The sequence below is a fragment of the Parambassis ranga genome, chromosome 2, assembly GCF_900634625.1.
Source record: "Parambassis ranga chromosome 2, fParRan2.1, whole genome shotgun sequence".
NCBI classification, from domain to species: Eukaryota; Metazoa; Chordata; class Actinopteri; family Ambassidae; genus Parambassis; species Parambassis ranga.
In genome coordinates, this window is record NC_041023.1 from 11,736,369 (window position 1) to 11,757,694 (window position 21,326).

Consider the following 21,326-nt stretch of genomic DNA (forward strand, 5'->3'; position numbering starts at 1 on the left):
AAGAATAAAATGCAGAAAAAAACAGCAGATGTTTTAAGGAATAAACTCCAATAAACTATAAAAAAAAATCAATACTTTCTTTTACACACCAGGTAAGGTATGGAATGTAGAGTGTGCAGAATGTAACCAAATTAGCTGCTATATTTATATATGATCATTAAATACAGGTGGCAGCTGGAAAGAAACAAGAAGATGACGGTAGCTGTGTTTTTCTTCCTTTAGTCATCTTTTCAAAACAAAGAATCAGATATTTCATTTAAAATATCTTTACATTTAAATCATCTTTACATTTGCTAATAATTAACTTTTTCCTACTAATTTCCAAGATTTGGCTTCTTTTTGAGAAAAGGGTGACGAGGAAACAAGAAAAACTACACCTTCCTCCTTCCTCCCTGGCATTAATCTTGTTTTTTTAAAAAAAATAGCCAAGACTATATAGAAAGAATATATTTTGCTCTTTCAAGCATTGTGCCAGCAAACATTAACTCGTTATTTGCTGTGAAAAATGAATATTCCCTGGCATGTGCTGTGAGGGGGCACAAACCGCCATTTTCTGATGAGATGCAGGATGTCATTAAGTCTGTGTAGAAACACACATCCACATTTTGCTTTGTAGTTTTTTTCTCCTGGTTTGGAGTCAGCATGAAAGCAAAGGAAAACATGTGTCTGGTGCAACAATACATTGATTAAACATCGATCAGGAGAAGGTTTGCATCAGTTAGTAACTGTTAAGGTTCTCCTCAACATGGCGTTCACCACCCATGACTCTGTCCGTAGCGGTCAGTCACTGGATTTAATGGTTAAGTGGAAAAGGAAACATTGTTAAAATCGCAGTAAATAAAACAAAAAAAATAATAAAGCAATCTCACCGGTAAACAGAATCCCTTGATTCTCTCTCTGTAGCCTAAAGGGGTTTGTGAAAGAGCCTTGCGTTTGGCGACGTAGACTATATCTTGGAATGAGGCCAGCAGCTCAAAGTTGGGCTATAAGCTGCGTTTTTTTTACCTAAACAATCTCCCTCCACTCTCTTCTCTTTGTCTTTCTCTCTAGAAATAACCTACATCTATGTTTAACCAGATCGATTTGGTCAGTTCTTTTTCCTGCACTGACATTAAACCGCACAAATCTTCCCACATAGGATGCAGTCTAGTCTGAAACTTTATGTCAGTTTGCCCCCTATGGAATTTGTCCATAGCGAGGAGTCCTGCTGAAACTGGGGGCGGGGAGACTTTCTGTACATTCCTCAGCGATACATTCACTACTCCTCCTGCAGAGCCTGCAGCCACACACACACACACACAGACGCACACAGGCTGCAACCATGCATCAGTTCATTTAAACCGACAGAGCCAGGCAAGCACTCACATGACTGTCTCTATACGTCCAGCCACACAAATGTGCCATCTTAAACATCCAGCACACTTTTACGCAGAGCTCCACCGTGTGCGTTTCGTTAGTTAATTCGCAATGGAAATCATTAAAAACGTGTAAACTGAGTTATAAAAAATTGTATAAGCCTAAATAGGCCAACAGAAAGCGCCCAGGCTTCATATATTTCGTATATGGCTACATACAGCCGGAATATGTGGACATAACTTTTGACTGAAAAGTTACTAAGAAACTTTGCAGGAGTTTGAAACTTGAAACAAATTATAGAAGCATTAAAAGTTGAGAGGGAGCGTCCTCAGGGCGATTTTAAATACTCCCTTTTATTCTCTTTTCATCCCATCTGTTTCCATGAGAGTGCCATGGATGTAAACAATACATAAACTTCCCGAAAAAGCTGAGGACCGTTATAAAAAGCGCCAGGGGTTGGCCGCTGGCTCGTGTTTCGTTACATCTTTATGCCTTATGACAAAGTCTAACAGAGGAAACATGGGAAGAAACGCGTAATTGGCGCGCTGATTCATATAGAATAGTCGAGTGGGAGAGCCAATGAATGAGCGCGTTGAGGCCGAGCCAGCAGCGGTAGTACGGAACGGGTCTGCCGCGCTCTGATTGGCCAGCCTTCCGGTCCAATCAGAGCGCTCGGTGTGTTTGCACAGCAGCAGAGGTGTAAACCCACTGAGACTGTCATGGCCCCAGTCTGAGCTAGTGGCTGAAGGGCCCACTAAACCAACACTCCCTTTGTAACCTGCTTTACATGAACATGCACACCTATGCTTATTCATTAGCAAACAGTGCAGGGACACAGTGCTCTCATCTCAGCTCCAAGCACAGCTCCATGCACTGACAGGAGCAGGGACATACTGTGGAGGGCAGCTAAACTCTCTGCCCAATCATTTTTTTTTCCTTCTTATTGAAATTTGACTAACTTTTCAAACTGATACAACACACAGGATAACATGGGCTTTGTAGGTTATCGTAAAACATACTATAAAAGCCAAAAAGGTCAAAGTTAAGACTCTTATGTAACGTTTTATAGTAAACTTCTGGAAACAATTCTTACTTGGTGGTAAACCATATAGGACAAGTTATGTAACATACTTATTGGAATTAAAAAGCAGTGATTCAGGGAGAAAAAAAATAAAAACATCAAAGTGTATTGTCACCTGTCGTGAGCATATGTACAACTGCTTACATGTGTATTTTCCTTAATGTTATGTTTTTTATAAAAACATTCATTCCGTTCACAATTATAACTTGAAATAGCCTACTGTAATCCATGAAATCTATAATATTCTTAAAATTGATTTTAAAGAGGCATTCATTCAGCTTAATGTACTGAGGCTGAATTATGTTGCATAATTCAGCAATTTTCCCCTGAGATTAATAAAGTATCTCTGATTCTGATTTCTGATATTGACAAGTGTTTTTAATAGGCACACAGACAGACAGACAGACAGATATATAGATAGATAGATGTTTTATTATTTGAATGCTTCCTTTACATGCTTATTAGAAGCCTGGACTCATGATAATCATGACCTTGAGTATACGTTTTAGGATCCCTACTGTTGAAAAACCTGCACAGCTTCTGTTCACATGTATATCAACAGGTTTGGATCCCTATCCCCATTTGTGCTACAAACACAGCTATTATATATATCACTGTGACTTACCTGTAAACTACCAGACTTCCAATAAGATTTACAGATGTTAATGAAATTTGTGAAATCTTTCACATGTATTCCACAATTGTGGAAGGACGCCAGAGCCAAATTTAAGTAGGAGACCCCTCCCTCTTTCAGTAAATTCAAATTCAAGCCGGAGGTATAGCGGAGAGGACTCGCCATGTGTGCTGGCTCCACATGGCCTACGCTTCCTCTTTGTGCCAAACAGTCTGCAAGATGTAAAGAGTGCAATGCGGTGCAGCAGTCACATCGCCTGAATATTCCCTCTTAACATCAATTTGTGTGTCCACGAGCAAATCGGGCCTGCTTTTGGACTTTGAATTGCGGCTCAGAGAGGGCATGGCTCCACTCTAGCTGGAAAAGATGGATGCCGTCATGTTATAGTAGTACGTGTCAGTCCCACATTGCGTGAGGGCCCAATGGGCAGAGCAGGGCCCTCCCTATGTAAAGATACTTCAAATTAAAAGTATTCAGAAGGAAATTTAACAATATAGTGCAACATCATTATGGATGGCCACACCCCCTTTCCCCTTCCACTGTGTCATCAGTACAGCGCACTTAGAACAGCCGTGCGCACAAGCCCCCGCAATATCAGCGCATGAATGCTATGGGCGTGCGTGAGCGTACTGCCGTTTTACTATTCCTCAACCGACCAATGAGAATCGAGGCTTTGCAGAGAAAGGCACACCAATGTGATTCTAGTAACGATACACTAGTTTCTCACGGAATCCCTTTACGCACATAGCTCGCCAGGTTTTTTCCCAACACCAATCCACTCTTCCCCTCCTTTTTTTCTTCACTCCCCTTTGCTGTCCCCACCCCAGATTCCCGTGCAATTTTCCCCCAATCCCAAACACTTAATTGAGCAATTGGGATTCCTCACGTGTGGGCTGATTTGTAGTTTGAACACGTGGCTCATTCAAAAAAGCCGGAATAGCAGAGGATTTTTTTTCTCTCCCCCTTCTTCTTCTTATTCTAGGCTCTAGACTTAGAGGCGGGCGCCAGCCTTACCGTGTGTGACATTCTCTGTCTCTTTGCCAAGACGTTTGGAGGAAGACACAAAGTAGTTTCTCCTCCTTTTCACCCAGCCCGCCATCGTTTGGAGACACGAGATTAATAATTGAGCATTTATTTATTGCGCGATAGAGACAGAGGGGCGAGGGAGCGCAAACGCACTGTGAGGCTGCCAGTTTAAATCTATCTGTGGCTTGAACGACCGGGAAGCACGCCACAGCCACTCCGTAGTTGTAAAGGCGATTTAGGCTACTCCAAAACACTGCACATCCGCGAGAGCAAACTATCTCTCCCTCAGCGTAAAGATAGTCCCTTTTCGGCGCAGAACATGAATAAGCTATACATTGGCAACGTGAGCGCAGAGGCGAGCGAGGAGGACTTCGAAACTATCTTTGAGCAGTGGAAGATTCCGCACAGTGGTCCATTTCTCGTCAAAACTGGCTATGCGTTTGTGGATTGCCCGGACGAGAAGTCTGCAATGAGGGCCATCGATGTTCTTTCAGGTGAGAGAATATTTGTGCAAAAAAGTGGTGTTCAAATGCTCACGAACTGCTGCAATTGTGTCAAGATTGCCTTGCTTTCAGGGCCCCTACGAGAAAATGCATGTAGTCCTGTAGGGTGGGGGTGTATCCAAGCGTTTCTTTCTCTCACACAACCTTTACTTGGCCTTTTGACACTGTGGGCTCAGACAAATGGCTTCCCCGGGTTTGACTGAAATTCTGCCCTTGTAATTTCACTGAGTGTAGCTTGATAAAATGGTCGAGTAAACACAATCATGAGGATGAGAATACCAAGGCTTTCCTTAACGCAGGCTGTGTGCCGTTCAGGGCAGTGGGGCGCATAGACAGCGGGGCTGTGGACGCCGTGAAGTGAACCTTATTGTGACTCTTATCTCACAACCCACTTTGGCACGATTGTGAGCACTGTGTTGCTGCTTTTACCAGCTTCAAATTGAACTTACACTCTTAACCAGGTTGCAAAAAGCACAGGCCTTCTGCAGTATAGCCTCAACTCGCTACATTGTGAAGCCATTTCGTCCATGCTGACACACCAGGTGGTTTAATTGTGTTGGTCAAATGTAGGCCAACTAACTGAGCCACACCACAATTTGCTGTTTTATTATTCATTTCGCTTGTTGTTGAAGTTGGCTTCAACTCGTATAATTTTACGAATTGGAGGGGGAGTGGGTTAATGTCAGCCTCATTTGTGTCCTCGTGCTATTAGTAGACTCGCACACTTTTCAACAATTTGTGCTTGTTAAATCATACTATGCTGAAAATATCCAGGACGCTGCAGATCCACATTGTGCCTCTCTATATTTTAATATACACCATTTAAAAAAAAAAAATAAGCAGTGAACCCAAAAAATACATACTGTAAACGCATAAAGAGAGGCCCGTGTGAGAGGTCATTGTGAATTTAATTAAAAGTAGCTGTGTTCTTGTTTTTAGGTAAAGTTGAACTTCACGGGAAAGTTCTCGAAGTGGAGCACTCGGTCCCTAAACGTCAAAGGTAGGTCCGAGTTTTATAATAGTGTCTGGTTCAACTCGTAGGAGCTCCATTTTTTTTTCCTCCTCTCACTGTAGCCATTTTCTAAAAGAAGCATTTCTTTTGTTTTTTAAGTGACAGTGCTGGAGATGGTCTTTCATGCTTACGTTGCTGATCAGGGTTGTGTGTGTTTAGACTTTTGGTTTAAATATGACATGATTCTCCCCTAAATGTTCTGGGGTCAAATAAAAGGGGCGTATGGTTGGTGTCCTCCCTCCTCTCGCCATGACTGTGGGGTGCTCCAGAAACCGTTGTGCACAAACCAGCACATGCTTGTATTTTGCTCATTCGCCCGTATTTGTTGTGGTTGTTGTTGTGTATACGTACTCGACTTGTTGTTGTTGTTTAAGCTCAGGTCTTCGGGCGACTAGTAAAGGTTCAGAGTGTGCAGGCTGAGATGTGTGCAGAGTGGGAGTGCAGGCTTGATTTGAGGCGTACTAGGCCTTGTGGAGTCGTCCATTTGAGAAGGATATGCCCGTCATTCTCCCTGCCTGCCCTGCGCTTCCGCCCTCCTCAGCACATTGTGCTGCTGTTGCACGAGATGGACTCCAAAACGCGAGTGGAATGGGAGGCTTGGGGCCCCAAGTCACGAAAACCCCCCAGTTTCAGAGTTAGACCCCCGTAGCCACACTGGGCGGTTGTTTCAATGAGTGATTTCTTTAAAAAAATAGTCTAAATGGCTTTTTGTGCTCTGTGCGCAAATTGTAGCGGACGTATCTGTTTTTTGACAGTGTGCGTATTTTAGGAGAGATTCAGTGTCAGTATCTCGTAATTAGTCCCTTTCTTGAAATACATTGTTAATTGGTGAAGTCATTTGTATGGGGCGTTACACACTGTTTGCGTTGCTTAACGTAAGGTTGGATGTCTGCCTTTCGTGCGCAAAATAAGAATCCACATGCGGAATAATTTACGTCCTGATAAAAATATGAAGGCTTTTAAACTAGCATGCGTGGCTGAAATTAATTAAATTAATTTTAAATAGATTTGATATGAACACGAATATTTTTTTTTTTATATTTTACATGGAATGTATTTTCCACCTTCAAAATTATTAAAATAAACCAGGTGAGCTCCACGAGGATTTTTTTTCCCCTTCACGAAAATAAAATAAAAAAAAAAAAAAACTGGTGACGTTGCTGCAGCCTGTCGTGTTGGTTAAATGGCAGCAAAAGAGTCGAGTTTCAGCCACACTTCAAAAAAGTAAAACGTGCCCTCCCTTTACATCATGAAACATGGCAGTAGTCAATGGGAACAGTATTCTGAGTATAGACTACACACATACATACACACACACTCACACTTGTGCACTAGCTGGGGCCCCTCTTTGCATTCCAGCCTGCAAATATCAGCTGGGGGCTCGGCCAGTCACCATGGCTTAACCTTTGAACCCATCAGGAAGGGGAAGTGCCATATCAGACGAGGATAAAGGTTGGGTTGGTGGCTACATTTTGGGGGTTCACAAAGGAACGTAGTGCTGCATACAGTGACATGCTGAGGAGTGCAGATACGTGTTGGGACATTTTTTTTGTGGACATGACCAAAAGACAACTAAAATGTATTTGGACTAGGATTTAGCAAAATATTTGATATGATCAGTACTGGATCCTGAAATAAGACTGTAGACATGAACAAAATGCAACAAAATTACTTCAATTAAAAACACACTGTCTGCTGAAACATTTAAGTAAATCTTTAATAAGCCTAATGTTATTTTTTGGTGCAAAAATTGCACTTACAGCCATTCAGAGGGCATCTGCTCATTCTTGACATTGTCTTGCACTTTATTTATTTATTCCGAAAAAAGTATTTAAACTGTTAAACAAACAATTTCAAAATTCAAAATGGTTTCTAAAATGGCAATTATGATAACTTTTGACCTAGCCTTTTACACAAGTAGGTTTATTTGCTTTTTAGTGGAGCTGAGGGGTAAAAATCTATTTTCTTCCATCAGTTAGCTTTTTTTAAATTGTCATGTGTGATTTATAATTGTAGCCTACTGTAACAGTGATTGTGTGGTTCAACTCACACTATGTGTCGGGTAACATGCAGCAGGAAAAAAAACTGCGGCTAGCCCATCCCACATGTACAGGAAGAAAGAAAATGGCATGGCCATACGAAGGTTGGCCCTGTGTGTGTGTGTGAGAAAGCTGAGGGGAAAATACTCGTTGAATGTGAGCTTTTCAAAGGTGTGCAGCTTTTTGTTGTTTAAGCTCATAGGAGGTGTTCTTAATGGTGTAAAGTGTCAGTTATATTAATGGGACTTTTTTTTCTTTAGAACTAGCATTTTTTTGGGGGGGGGAAAAATCCATAAATTGTGATGCTAGAGTAGGTTGTTTCAGGCTTGTTTTAGAAATGGCTTCTAGCTCTTATCACAAGAATCCTGGGGTCACGAGGTCACGGTGAGGCCCCAACTGCAAAACATAGGATCTGGGACGGAGACTTGGGGTGCCAGAGAATTATGAATGTGGCCCCTTGTTTTACTCAGACTGTGGGCGAAGAGTTTTCTCAGCTCTGCCTCTCTCCAGGCTCTGATTAGAATGCCATTGTACTTTTGCCTTCTCTTAAAAATACCTGAAACTTGTACGTGTGTACTGGGTGAGGTGAAGACACAAATGTGTGGTCTGTTGAAAATTTTCCCACTGTTGATGTTAATTCTGGTTTATAGGAATCCAGTCTGTTCAAAATACATGTGTAGATGTAGCTTATTGGGTGCATGGTGTGCATATAAGGCCTGTAAGATGCCAGTGGAAACCAGACTATGTAGAGTTCAGTCATTCAAAGCCTTAGCATACTGTGAACAGTCAGTGGATGTGGATGGACGTTGAGCAAAGATCTCATGTGTCCCTAACGATGAATACAGGTATAGTGCAGTGTCTCACAGCTTCACCTTTTTATTTTTCTGTCATGCTAGTATACATGTCTGTATACACTCACTTGTGTGCATGGTGTACTCTGTGCAGCCCTGTACGTCTCAGCTAGGGCAGCCAAGGAAGCAGAGAATAAATGTGTAGAATGTTGGTCCCCATTTTTTTCTTTTTTTTTTTAAGTAAATAAGGAACTCGGCCTCCTCCTGGCCATCACATGATGAGCCAACCCCAGTCACTCCTGGCCCTCCCCCTCCCACTTTTAACCCTGCTCTACATGTTCCTGTCAGTGGACTTGTCCGTGTCCATGGCAACAGGGCCCCACCCCCACAGGGCAGAGAGGGCCCTTGTTACCCTTGCCTGAAACAGGACTAGCCCCCCCCCCCCCCCCCCCCCCCAACCAATACCACACCCCACTCGCAGACCCCTCCTCAAATCAAAGGCTGGGTCTAGGAATGTATATTACCCACAACCCCCACCCCACCACATAGCCTGGCTGACTTCTTATGTGTGTAGAGCTATAGGTTAATCCGACTGGAAGTGCTTTGTGCATTTGCAGATTTCGCATGGTTCCCACCGCAATGCAGAGCGTACAGAATGTGTGGAGAAGAGGGCTAGATCAGCCAGGAATGGCACAGTAGGCCGGAAAGGGCTGAAATTCCAGTTGGAAGTTATATGGGAATTTTCTGTACAATTTCCCCATTTAGAATGAAGCATTTTTCAAAGTGTCATATATTGAACTGCTTTTAGCTTGATTATGTTGTAGCAGTCTCAGCTAGTGTGGACCCTGTTGCACTCGTGTGTTGTATGAAATGTTTAATTTTAGTGGCATATCTTCAATTTGAACTAATCATTTCTGCATGGTGTAAAGTTTTATCTGCTACACAGATTACAAAATGGCCATAACAGTGGAGCAGTTTGCACAAGCTGCTGTTTAGACATTTTTTCTGTTACACCAGCTTCAAAGAGCTGGTGGAAAAGAAATGTATGGAGTCTGCACACATAACTTTGAATTGGCTGCATATGTGCCATGCGTGTATGCTAAGCTGACATGGAAACCGTTTGGGGTCAGAATCTAACTCCATTTTTCTGTGTGTGTGTGTGTGTGTACATTAGTTCTCAGCCATATGTACATTTTGTTCCTTTAGGTTTGTGTGTGTGTCAACAGGCAGTGGACTTTGGAGTCGTCTGCACTTTTTCTCACATTTTTACACGACGACCACATGCAGGCGGACACTTGTGAAACTCTGACTCATTGATCCACAGCTTCTATTGTCTGCATGACCTCCACATGCAGACAGTATACTCAGAGTCTGCTGTACTCAGTGTGACTTGAAACCATAATTCTTGAAGGAATGAATTGGGGAAAATCTGTCATTGTTGTTTCATGTGATGGCATACAGCAGCACCATTGTAACTGCTAGCCTCCACTTGCTTCTGCTGTGTGCACACACTCCTAAGCACGAGTCTTCCTATATGCTGTGACGCAGCAAGCGGAGATTTCCTTTAGTTTCTGATGGCACCAGCTCCCCCCTCCCTCACAACAGCTGGACGCTCCTGGATAAGTATCTATTTTGGTTGAAAATAGCAGGCCCTAGCCAAATCTCATGATTCAATGCTGCAGGGCCCATGCTTGACTCGAAGTGTGTAGACAAGACATTAACGTATCTTTCTTGTCAGTTCTTCCCCGCCCCCCTCCCCCCCCACTGCCCTCTTCTTGATGTGTCCTTTCTCTCACTTCACCGTACACTCCGTTTTGTTCTTTGCACTCTGTGCAACACAGCAAAGGGAGAAATGTGGTGTTTATATTTATCTTTTGTAGCTTTAATTTTGCGCATCCTCATCTCCATGTAGTCCACACTATATGTTTTACAGTCCACCTTGCAAGCTGTGAAATAAAGTCTTAAGCTTCTCTCCAGTAGTTTGTCAGATGGTAGAGTCTTTGGACCATTTTTTAAAAAAACATTTTTTTAAACCTTTGTCATTTGTATTATCATGTCCTTGGTATTGTCAACTATTAACTGTATCTCTTCCCCCCCATCCACCTTCATCTTTTCTTCTCTCTCTTCCTTTCTTTCATCCATCCCCCACCCACCCTTGTCCTCTTGTTCTCTCTCCAGGAGCTGTAAGCTGCAGATCAGGAACATCCCGCCTCACATGCAGTGGGAGGTGAGTGCTAACAGGCTGCTAACCGCTTCCAGGGCGGGGCACCATGGGGCAACCCAACCGCCTCTCATTTAGTGGCCTCTAGAGTCACCTTGCTCCCCCTTTGGGTTTTCAATTGAGCTTGCAATTGATGATTCGTTTGAGCTCAGGCCAGTGTGGACCACTGATTGGTAGAAGAGCTGGGATGATTGCTAGTGTCAATGAAGACTGTGGGACTTTTCTATAAATGCTGTGCTTTACTAAACAATGTCACCAGGAGAGCTTGAATGACTTTGTGATGAAAAGGATTTATTCATTTATTTTGTGTGTATGATGAGCGCATTCACAAAACAAAGATTTCCTGTGGCACTTGGTCTATTGTGGCATCTTCTATCACTCATCACGTGCTGGTTTGAAGTCATTCCTCACTATCCTTGCAAAAAGAAAAACATGTCAAATTTAAACAAACAGCATGTCGTCTGAGGGATTATGAAAGAATTGTGACAGGGCAGAGGGGCTTTGACCTGGCTAGCCCAAATGCATGAGCCTCATATTGTACAGGATGTTCCATCTTATTTTTGCATATAATTGTACTTTTTAAAAGGCAGTTTGTGTTTCATGCATGCGTCAGGTCTGGGAATGCTGTCATGAATTTATAACTTGCACATGTGGTGTTTGTGTTTCTTGACATGCAGAGGTTGGACAAAATAAAACCAGCACTTGTACGTTTTAATGGAATCCCTTGCCGTGTCTCTGCAATACAATACATTTTGTAGTGCTTGTTATGTTTGAGTCTCAGTGGTGCTGATTCAAGTGCAGTGAAATTTAAGGACATAGTTTTGTTAGACACAAGAAGACATTTTTACAGGTGGTTTCACACCCAAATAACACATTGTGATTTACACAATTTCTAAAAGCCACTTCAAATTACTATACACTGACAAAATATGACAAGGTATAAGTGTGAGGTTTGTGTTATTGTGTTAAATTGAACAAGTTGCGTTTGCATCTGCTACCACATTCTTTTACAAACACCTTAAAGGTCTTATTAAGAATATAATATAATAATTTGACTTGCAAGCTGGGTAACTTAAACTACATGAATTATTTTGTTGGATTAACTATGGGAATGAATATCGAAAGTGTATTTTTTTTCTTGCGATATATACCTGCACCAATTTTCTGTGAAAATTTGAGGATACCAGTTTGAACCGATGTGGCCAAAAATGTCTCTAGTTGCAAGCGAGGTTAAATCGCAGTTTTTTTGGTTTCCTAAAGGGTTAATGTATAAAAAGCTGCCATATAAAAATGAGTATCATAAGTGAAGTGTAACATGTTCAGATTTCAAGGCCATTGGCTGATTAGCAGAGGGAAAAAACTAGTGAGTTGAGCAACAGTGTGTGTGTGTGTGTGTGTATATCTTTCTTTCGGTGCATGTAATAAGCATTGAGTTTCTTTAGGATTCAGCGTCCGCTACGCATTCTGCTTTGACAATATACTAATCTGCTGCACACACGTATGCTGGATTTAAATTTGTCGGCCAACTTGTACTAAAAAACTGCACTTCAGGATCATTTGTGTCAAAATCCCTCTGTTAAGTTCTGTGTTGAATCTTGTGTGGCATTAACACAAGCTTTACGTGACTCCCCCCCCCCCTCCCTCCTCTGCAGAGGTTTAGCTGTGATAGCGTGTGCTTGCAGTGTTCAGTTTAATTTTCTGCTCCATAAAAGCTATGGCAGCCTAATGAGAATTTTCTTCTTGAATTGCACAATTGTTCACTGCTATTCTAAATTGTCTGTAAGGTTAATGCATGGCTTTAGATTTCAGACTGATTCACTAAACAATGATCAAATGGCTACGAACAGGCTCAGTGTTTTGTAATGGTGGGCTCGCTTTGCCTTATACGCATGTCCCTTAACTGCAGCTCCAGATCCACCCATGTTCCTAGTATGTAGCGAGCCAGCTTTTTGCTTTCTCAAAAGGTGACATGGAGGTTTCTCCCCCTCAGAGGGGGGAGGGGTTAAAAGAATAAGGGAACAGAATAGAATGAGATCTTTTGATGCAAAGGCCATGTATGTATCTTATCAGGTAGATAAGACAACGGGTCATGGTGTGTGCGTAGCCCTACAGCAAGAAGAATGGTAGTGAGAGTAGTGTGTTCATGAGCTGTAGTGGGTGGGTGGGCCTGGACTGCTTCCCCTTCCTTCCATGTGCTCCGATTCACAGAATGTGTAGCATGAACTCGCACCCCTCCCCCCAGCTGCTGCTTCTGCTTCCTGCTGGAATGTACCCCACCCTTTCCTGAATGGCCTGAAATCTCATTGGCGAGACGGCTAGATGGACAGGCGGCGTAGCCAGTCAGCAGCCAGCAACTCCTGGTTTTAGGGAACTCATATCAGAGCTGGAGCAGCCAATAGAGAGGAGTGAAGAAGGCAGGGAGGCGGGAGGTTGCTTGGTTGGTGGGTTGGTAGAGTGTGTGTGTGTGGGGGGGCAGGGAAGCTGTCTTGTTGGCTGAAAAGTGGGGTTGAGCTCTTGGGGGTGTGGCCTTGGGTTCAACTGAGCATGGTCGGAGGTCTTAGCTTAGAAACCCTCGCTCTTGCCCACAATTGATCACATCTATGTATGAAAATCCTGTGGTTTCCAGATTTGGGCTGGTGGCCAGCTCGGTATGGCTTGCATTTTAATGCATTCAATTATAAAGATGTGATGTGCTGTATCAAAATGCAGAGGTTTTCTTTTTTGCATGTTATTGCCAGTACTCAAAAAAGAACCATTGCTTTATGAATACTTTATTTTTGAATTATCACATTTTCTGACAATTTATTTTTATATGGTTTACAGTTATTAGTATTTTAATGTTGTAACACTTGCTCAGCACCTAGAGCTCCAAGAGTCATAAATAGGGGCTTTTACAAGGCAGCTACAAATGTATCCACGTAGCTCTACATTGAACTCAGGGGTACAGAATTAATGGACTGTGTCCTGGTAGAAAGCTGGGCTGCTTCCATGGACGAACCTCTGCTCACTTAACAGGTTCAGGTCAAAGCATTCAAAGTCAACAGCTTTCTTTTTCCATTTTTTCCCTCAGGTTTTGGATAGTATGCTTGCTCAGTACGGTGCAGTAGAGAGCTGTGAACAAGGTAAATGAATGTAATTTAGCTTTATGTTGCAAAACTGTTCCCCCAATTTTGTTGCAAGACACACCTTGGAAGTGTAATCATAATATTGCTTTTATTTATTGTACCATAGGGTTAGTTTGTAATTGAATAACAATGTACAAAATAGAATAGTGTGCTAAATGGTGTCCATGTTACTGACTGTGTGTATGTGTGTTCTCCCACAGTAAACACTGACACAGAGACTGCAGTAGTCAATGTTCGATATGCAACCAAGGACCAGACCAGGCTGTGAGTGTACACACACACACACACACACATGCACAAACAAGCAGTGCATTCACATCATTAACCTTCATCTCATCTGTCTTGATGTCTTTGATATGTATCTGCTCAAACCCAACCATTGGACTGTATGTCAACTTTCTCTTTCTAGCGAATTAACAGTACACCTGACTTCCTGCTTCCAAAAACCAGTCTAGTTTAATTTGACATGCAATGATGACTGGGAGGAGGGGGTGGGGGTGAGTGTATGTTGGAGGGGGTTAAATTAGCCATCTGGTGCCCCCTGGTGTACATGGATCATACTACATATTGCTCTCTGCATCAGTGGTTGAAGTCGTCTGGAGGCGTAATTGTTATGCAAAAAAAAAAAATGGTGTGGATACGGTGAGGTGATGTTTGGCCACTACCCCACAGTCTGTTGAGTGTCGGCTCCTGTTCTGTATCATTTTGTTTTAAATCCGGTCTTTGGTTTTCCTGTTAATAAAATCTTATATTGATTACCCAGGCAGAAATTTGATTGTCATTTGAAGCTGTCTAAAAGTCTTCCTGTGCTGTTTAAAACCCACCCAGCCGCAATCAAGCATTTTACACCGAGCTCTCTTTATACTCCTTAGGGCAATGGAGAAGCTGAATGGGTATATGATGGAAAACTATGCCTTGAAAGTGTCCTACATCCCTGACGAGACAGCTGCCCAAGAGGGTCCTTCAGCAGGAGGCAGGAGAGGCATGAATGCCCGGGGACCCCCTCGTTCTGGCTCTCCAGGATTAGGTGCCCGGCCCAAAGTGCAGTCAGACATCCCCCTGCGCATGCTTGTCCCCACGCAGTTTGTCGGGGCGATTATTGGCAAGGAAGGTGCAACTATACGCAATATCACCAAACAGACCCACTCAAAGTACGTACATGGAGGTCAGGAATTATATTGAACATTGCAAGTGACCTTTCCTTTGCTACACTGTTGATCAGTGTTGAACTAGACTAATGGGATGACTCTCTTCTGCAGGATTGACATCCACAGAAAAGAAAATGCAGGCGCAGCAGAGAAACCCATCACAATTCACTCAACACCTGAAGGTTGTTCGAAAGCCTGTAGAACCATCATGGAGATCATGCAGAAGGAAGCAGTTGACACAAAGTTGTGAGTTTATACCAATACACAGTCAGACAGAATATTCTAGTCAATTATAGTTAATTGGTTTAGTCAAGTATCGCATAAAACAATTTGAACTCACCTGTTGCAAAGCAATCAGAATGAGGTTAATGTAGTGGTTGGGTCTTCATCCTCAGCACTGTCAGCTCCTGCTTGTTTGTGATTAAAGAAATAAAATGGTTAAGCTTAGGATGTTGCCATGGTGTCCAGAATGTATCCAATATAATATCAGAGGAAACCTGCTTTTACTGATTAGAATTTGACCATGGTTGCTGTAGAGGTGAAACCTGCTTGTGCTTCAGCTTAAGAGGTACTCGCTGAACTTTAAAACCAGGCAATTTGCGTACTGTGTGTTGCAAAAATGTTTTCAGTCGCAGAAACTCACGTGAAGTGGAAGATATTGGCACTTCAGTCAAGTCAATGTCACTGCTGCCTGAGTGAAAAGATGTGGAATTCAACAGCGTAATGACAGCATCATCGAACACATTGTACAAGAGCAACCCTGTCAGACAGTTCTAAACATTCTTTCCAAGCATTCACAGAAACAAAACAAACGGCTCTTCCTAATTCTATCTTAAAATTAACACTTTTGGTGGTTAGCTGGCCATCACAATTTTTCTACAGCAGCAATGTGCAGATACCATTATGTTGCACCTGTGCAACCTCTCAGAACTATAACAGTTTCGGACATCATACATGGTTACACTCTATAGGACCTGTGATAATTTATGGTTGGAATATTTGCATAATGACTTACCATGCCCTGTTTTTTGCAGTACTGAGGAGATCCCACTGAAGATCCTTGCACACAACAACTTTGTTGGACGGTTAATAGGTAAAGAAGGACGCAACCTGAAGAAAATTGAGCAGGACACAGAGACCAAGATCACAATCTCACCGTAAGACATGTGCTCATTGAGATTATGGATAGATCCTTCATACATTTTTAATGTATTTGCTGTGGCGTAACGATTTCTGACCCTGCTCACCTACCGCATTGTTCATCCAGCCTCCAGGACCTGACCCTGTACAATCCAGAGCGGACCATCACAGTTAAGGGGTCCATCGAGGCATGCTCACAAGCTGAGGAGGAGGTGATGAAGAAGATCAGGGAATCGTACGAGAGCGACATGGCTGCTATGAACGTAAGCCTATAATGCATGATACAGAAATGACTTAAAACCAGATGACATGAATGGATTTTTCTTTCACCCTCAAGAAGTAAATTGAGCAGTGATCCTAAAACCTTTTTTTGTAATTGGGGAATAATCTTCCTTTTTTCTGCTATTGGAGAGAGAAAAAATGTTGAATGTAACTTTAGATAGTTAATTAATACAACTGTCTTAATGTCTCTCCAGCTCCAGTCCAACCTGATTCCAGGCTTGAATCTTAACGCTTTGGGTTTGTTCCCCAGTGGAGCACCAGGCATGGGTCCCTCCATGTCTAGTGTTCCGCCTCCTGGAGCCCACGGTGGATGCTCATCATTTGGTGTAAGTGACTGTTTCTGTTATTCACTACAGTACACTGCATTGCCCCATACAGTACATTACACAAACCTAGGACTGGCTGTGTTTGATGTTTTTACCTGGTTATGCTGCATCCTCGGGTCATTCCAGTGACAATGAATTGGAACAAAGCAGATTTGGTCTTTAGAGACTCAGTTTTGTTTGTTTCTTCCTTTAGTGCAGTCCTTATGGGGGTGAGGGGCCATTTTGGGCTTCTATGCTGTCGGCGAGCAGCCAGCCCTTTGCTGTAAGTCACCCATCCCAAAGTGCTTTGCACGGCTTGTGGCTGCTCGCTTCGGGATTAGGGGGGTTTGCTACATCCAAGTTGTCCACCAGCTGTCTGCCGATCTTTACAGGCAGACCCTGAAGTGCTTGCAGCTAGCCAGGTGGATGGAGGCACGGCAGTTGTTTTGGATTGTGAATGTTTGAGTAAACCATCCTTGGTGCTTGCTCTAGATTTGTATGCTTTCAAAGCCAAGCGTGCCCTTGGGTGACATGTTGACTCAGAAATTTGGACTTGATCCTGAATCAACAAGCACATGTTGTTTTAAAGTGTACTTCTGTAAGGGGAGGTGTCTGGACTGTCAAAACAAGGAATGAGTTGAAGGCATATGTAAACAATAATTTATTTGATCATCCTTAATGTTAATGTCCTTTTACCTTGTTGATGATAAACTAATGCATGTGTTTGGGGCACAATAAAACTGAGTACATTTGCTAAACATTAACACAGATCTACCAGTGGTGGCTTTGTGAATGTGCTGTGAGTCTAACCGGATGTGACTAAGGACTTTGTTGGACAGTTGTTCCACTTCTGACTACTAGTTTAAGCTGAAGGTGTAGGCTCCCAAAACTGCTTTTGCTAGATCCACAGTTTTGCATCTGCACACTGGTTGCTGGATTCAAGTGGTCTACAGTTGTACTCTCCGTGTGATCCTCTCTTGGTCACATTAGCACTAAGGTGTTTGTACCCCACAGGGACACCCGGAGTCGGAGACGGTTCACCTGTTCATTCCTGCACTTGCTGTGGGAGCCATCATCGGAAAACAGGGTCAACACATCAAACAGCTGTCACATTTTGCCGGGGCTTCGATTAAGGTTAGTGATGGACAGACCATGAAATTCTGAATTTCAGTGATAACATGTCAATGCCAGCTGTCCTCCTGTTATTTGATTCATATGCACTGAGAGTATAAGTGAAGCGTTTTTCCACATACTGGTGTCTGCTTCAGATTGCACCTGCAGAGGGAATGGATGCCAAGCAGAGGATGGTCATAATTGTTGGACCTCCAGAGGCACAGTTTAAGGTACCTCCTCATCTCAATAATATAATGCTCTTTAAGTAAGTCTGTAACAGCCTTTTTGCAAGATGTTGGGTTTATTTTGCTGTCTGGTCATGTAGGCATGGTAGCGACTTGTTATATTCAGTGCAGGCAGACATTTTCCTGTGATTTTTGTCTGCAAACCATGCCATTTCCAAAATGCCTCATGAGTAATCTCTACTTGAAACTGTCTGGCTGCAGGCTCAGTGTCGTATCTTTGGCAAGCTGAAAGAAGAGAATTTCTTTGGGCCCAAGGAAGAGGTGAAGCTAGAGGCTCATATCAAGGTTCCCTCTTTTGCAGCTGGACGAGTCATTGGGAAGGGCGGAAAAACGGTAAAGACAGATTCATAAATCCATGCATTTGCTGCAGTTTAACAGGACAGTTGCTTAGTTTCGTTGTTTTATTGTGGCTGCAGGTAAATGATCTACAGAACTTCACCTGTGCTGAAGTGGTGGTGCCAAGGGACCAGACGCCTGACGAGAACGACCAGGTTGTAGTCAAGATCAGTGGACACTTCTTTGCATGTCAGGTAGGTCACGTAAAGATGTCTAGAAGACAGAATAGGTTCAAGAAGCCTGCCACTAATATTTGATGTAATTAAATTTTGAAATTCCTAATTATGGACTAATCACCCATTATAGATCACTTATTACGCAGCTCACTTGGTACTGAGTTGTATGTACTGTGCTTACTAACCGTAATATTGTAATCTGCAGTCATGTTCCTCATTTAAATGTGACATGAAGTAGAAAACTCTGAAAGGTCAGATGGTCATATTTTCTCTTTGTCTAGCTGGCCCAGAGGAAGATTCAGGAGATCCTGGCCCAGGTGAGGAGACAGCAGCAGCTTAAACCCACATCTGGTGCTCAACCTCCACTGCCCCGCAGGAAGTAAAGTTCCAGCGGACCTGGAGGAATGGTGACTGAATCTGCCAGAAGACTCAACAGAAGGACAGATGCAGCAGAGAGTCCAGGGGGAGAAGAAGACATTGGGGTCCTTATGCTCATCTCAGGGGTCAAAGGTGATCAGAACCCAACCAAACATCCACCCCTCCTTGTCTTACTTGATGGACATTCAAGTGTGGCTAATAAGAGACCCTGAATCTCTGCCCACTTCACCTCTCTGCATCTCTTTGAGAATGTACTTCTGAGGGCTCCCACCAACGTCACCTGCCCTCGCATGTACACACCCCTCGACTGCTCTCCTCCCCCCCAATGGGTGTGTTAATTTTTTTTTTTTTATTATTTTTTTTTTTTTAGTTTAAATTTTTGTTCCTATTACACTAGAAACACAAAGAAGAAATAAGGAATCCCCCTCCTGTCACGTCCTGGGTGTGGTACTTCAAACATGACAAGATGTTTTGGTTGACTTCAGATTTAGTAACAGTATTTAACACCTGGTTTTTCTTCTCTTTTTTTTTTAAGTGTTTAATTGGTTGATGAAGCTTTCTCATGAGTTATCTGTGGAAAGAAAAGGCATTGCTATCAAGGTCCCGGTTGGACCGACAGAGGTTTATTTGGGGGGGAGGGTTGGCTCAGATTGGGTGGGCCATGTTTTGGGGAAAGATTCTTGTTTTAGGACAGGACCCCTGAAAGGGTGGATTATATTGAGCGTCCTGCTCTTGTAATGATAGTGGCATTTTATAAATTCGGATGCATTTTATAGATAGACCTATATACATAGATGAATATATATATATTTAGAGGTGAGGGCAGCGCTGCGACTAACACCTAAGGAAATGGTGCCGAACTGCTGCTGCCCAGGAAAACCAATTTAATATGCATTTTACTTAACTACCTCAGGATCTAGTACCTCAGAAGAGAAAAAGAAAATGATTATATATATGAAAAAAAATGTTCCTTTCTTTTTTTATTTTGCTTTTGTGGTATTTTGTATACTTTATAAAGCTGATAGTCTTTGAACATTTTTATTTTTTTAAGAAAATTTAAAATTTGGTCAGCTGCCAACTGACCTTGCCTTCAACTCTTGGTGCTTTAGGTGGCATTGTACATGTGTTAATGTGTGACTTAAGATGACTGTACATAAAGTCTATTTGTACATAGCAGCCCCGGAGCAAGAGTTGGCGCCCCTCAGCTGGCGGCTGACAGGAGTATTGAGAGAAAATCGCCTCGGTTTTTCCCCCTGAGGGTCCACCATCTTCTGGAAAGTGAGGAAAAAAAAGTACAAAACAACTAAGACATGCAAACGATGCCAACCGTACATAATTTCAGCAATGCCATTTAGTTTTGGGATTGACAGTTATTGGTAATGGTACTTTAATTTGTCAAAAGATTTCCCTTTTGCCTTCCTATGAAGGCTGTGGTCAGGGTGCTGCAGGGTCCTCCCTCCCTGTAGAGTCAGCAGAGTTTTTTTTTTTTTTGTCCATGTTCCCAGGCCATCTTCCACCTTCTTGACGCTGGTGTCTTAGCAAGGTCCAAGCCCAACTAGGTTTATTTCCCTAGGGCAAGCTTTGTCAGTTCGGAGTGGCCCTTTGTAGCCAGGCCAACCAGTCGATGTTAAACGTCATTCACTGCATGGTGAGGGTAGGGGGAGTCACACTGATAGATGCATATATAATATAATCGTCGTTTTTTTTTTTTTTTTGCGCTTTTTGGAAAATGATTTAAAACAAAGGACATTTCTCTGTAACCCGCAAATGTAACTTGATGTTTCATTTTGTTGTTCAGACAGGGAAAACGAGTCAGAAAAGGCACACGTAATACTGAATGAATCCTGACTGGGGATCAGAAAAGAGGAAAGAATCCAAAACTTAAATATACGATTTATTTCATTTGTTTCCATGCCGAATGTAAATATGTTGATTGTGGTAAAAGTGCTCGAGTGTATCCATGCTTCCACAGTAGAACGCCGTCTACCTCAGCTGAGGGGGTGGGGGGTTGTTGTGGCACTAGACGCCCCACCCTGCCCCCACTGAGCGCCAGCGCGCACTGATACCTCAGTCCCCCCCGAACACTTCTTTCTACATGGGCGCGCCTTCCTAACACCGCGCTTAACTGAGGGGCACAAGTGATACTTAAAAATGATCCCTGACATCTCCCTCCTCCCCTCCTGCCAACCAACCCATCCTTCCCGCACTCTTCCCCTCTCTCCTCCAGTTTGTTTTGATCTACCTCTTTAGACACGTATTTGAAGTAGAGGCATTCTTCTATTTGTTAGAATTTATCCCCTTTTTATGCTTCCCCAGATGAGAATTAAAAAAAAAAAAAAATCATGAACTCTTTAGAATTGAGATTAATCGAAAGTGAACAATATTTTCTTTATGCCAGTGTTTATATATAACCCT

At 42.7% G+C, this 21,326-nt stretch overlaps 1 protein-coding gene across 2 annotated transcripts; it reads left to right on the forward strand.

Annotated features, from left to right (window-relative positions):
* The first annotated feature begins 3,875 nt into the window (after positions 1–3,875).
* On the forward strand, positions 3,876–20,970 carry igf2bp3 (insulin-like growth factor 2 mRNA binding protein 3). Of its 2 annotated transcripts, XM_028428849.1 has the most exons (16): positions 3,876–4,591; positions 5,540–5,600; positions 10,621–10,669; positions 13,734–13,785; positions 13,989–14,052; positions 14,661–14,939; positions 15,048–15,182; positions 15,971–16,093; positions 16,204–16,339; positions 16,553–16,684; positions 16,878–16,946; positions 17,678–17,797; positions 17,932–18,006; positions 18,223–18,354; positions 18,438–18,551; positions 18,815–20,970. In XM_028428849.1, exons 1-16 carry the CDS (start codon positions 4,417–4,419, stop codon positions 18,914–18,916), a joined length of 1,818 nt encoding a protein of 605 aa, XP_028284650.1. In that variant the 5' UTR covers positions 3,876–4,416; the 3' UTR covers positions 18,917–20,970. The 2 variants fall into 2 exon arrangements, with proteins under 2 accessions (XP_028284650.1, XP_028284661.1); XM_028428860.1 differs by lacking the exon at positions 16,878–16,946 and having other exon boundaries at positions 3,878–4,591.
* The last annotated feature ends 356 nt before the right edge of the window (positions 20,971–21,326 follow it).

Bases quoted from the DNA above. Each gene is read 5' to 3' on its own strand.
- igf2bp3 (XM_028428849.1), top strand. From the start codon at position 4,417: ATGAATAAGCTATACATTGGCAACGTGAGCGCAGAGGCGAGCGAGGAG. The intron at 13,786-13,988 runs GTAAATGAATGT...GTTCTCCCACAG, and splicing joins AGTAGAGAGCTGTGAACAAG to TAAACACTGACACAGAGACT. The intron at 18,007-18,222 runs GTACCTCCTCAT...GTCTGGCTGCAG, and splicing joins CTCCAGAGGCACAGTTTAAG to GCTCAGTGTCGTATCTTTGG.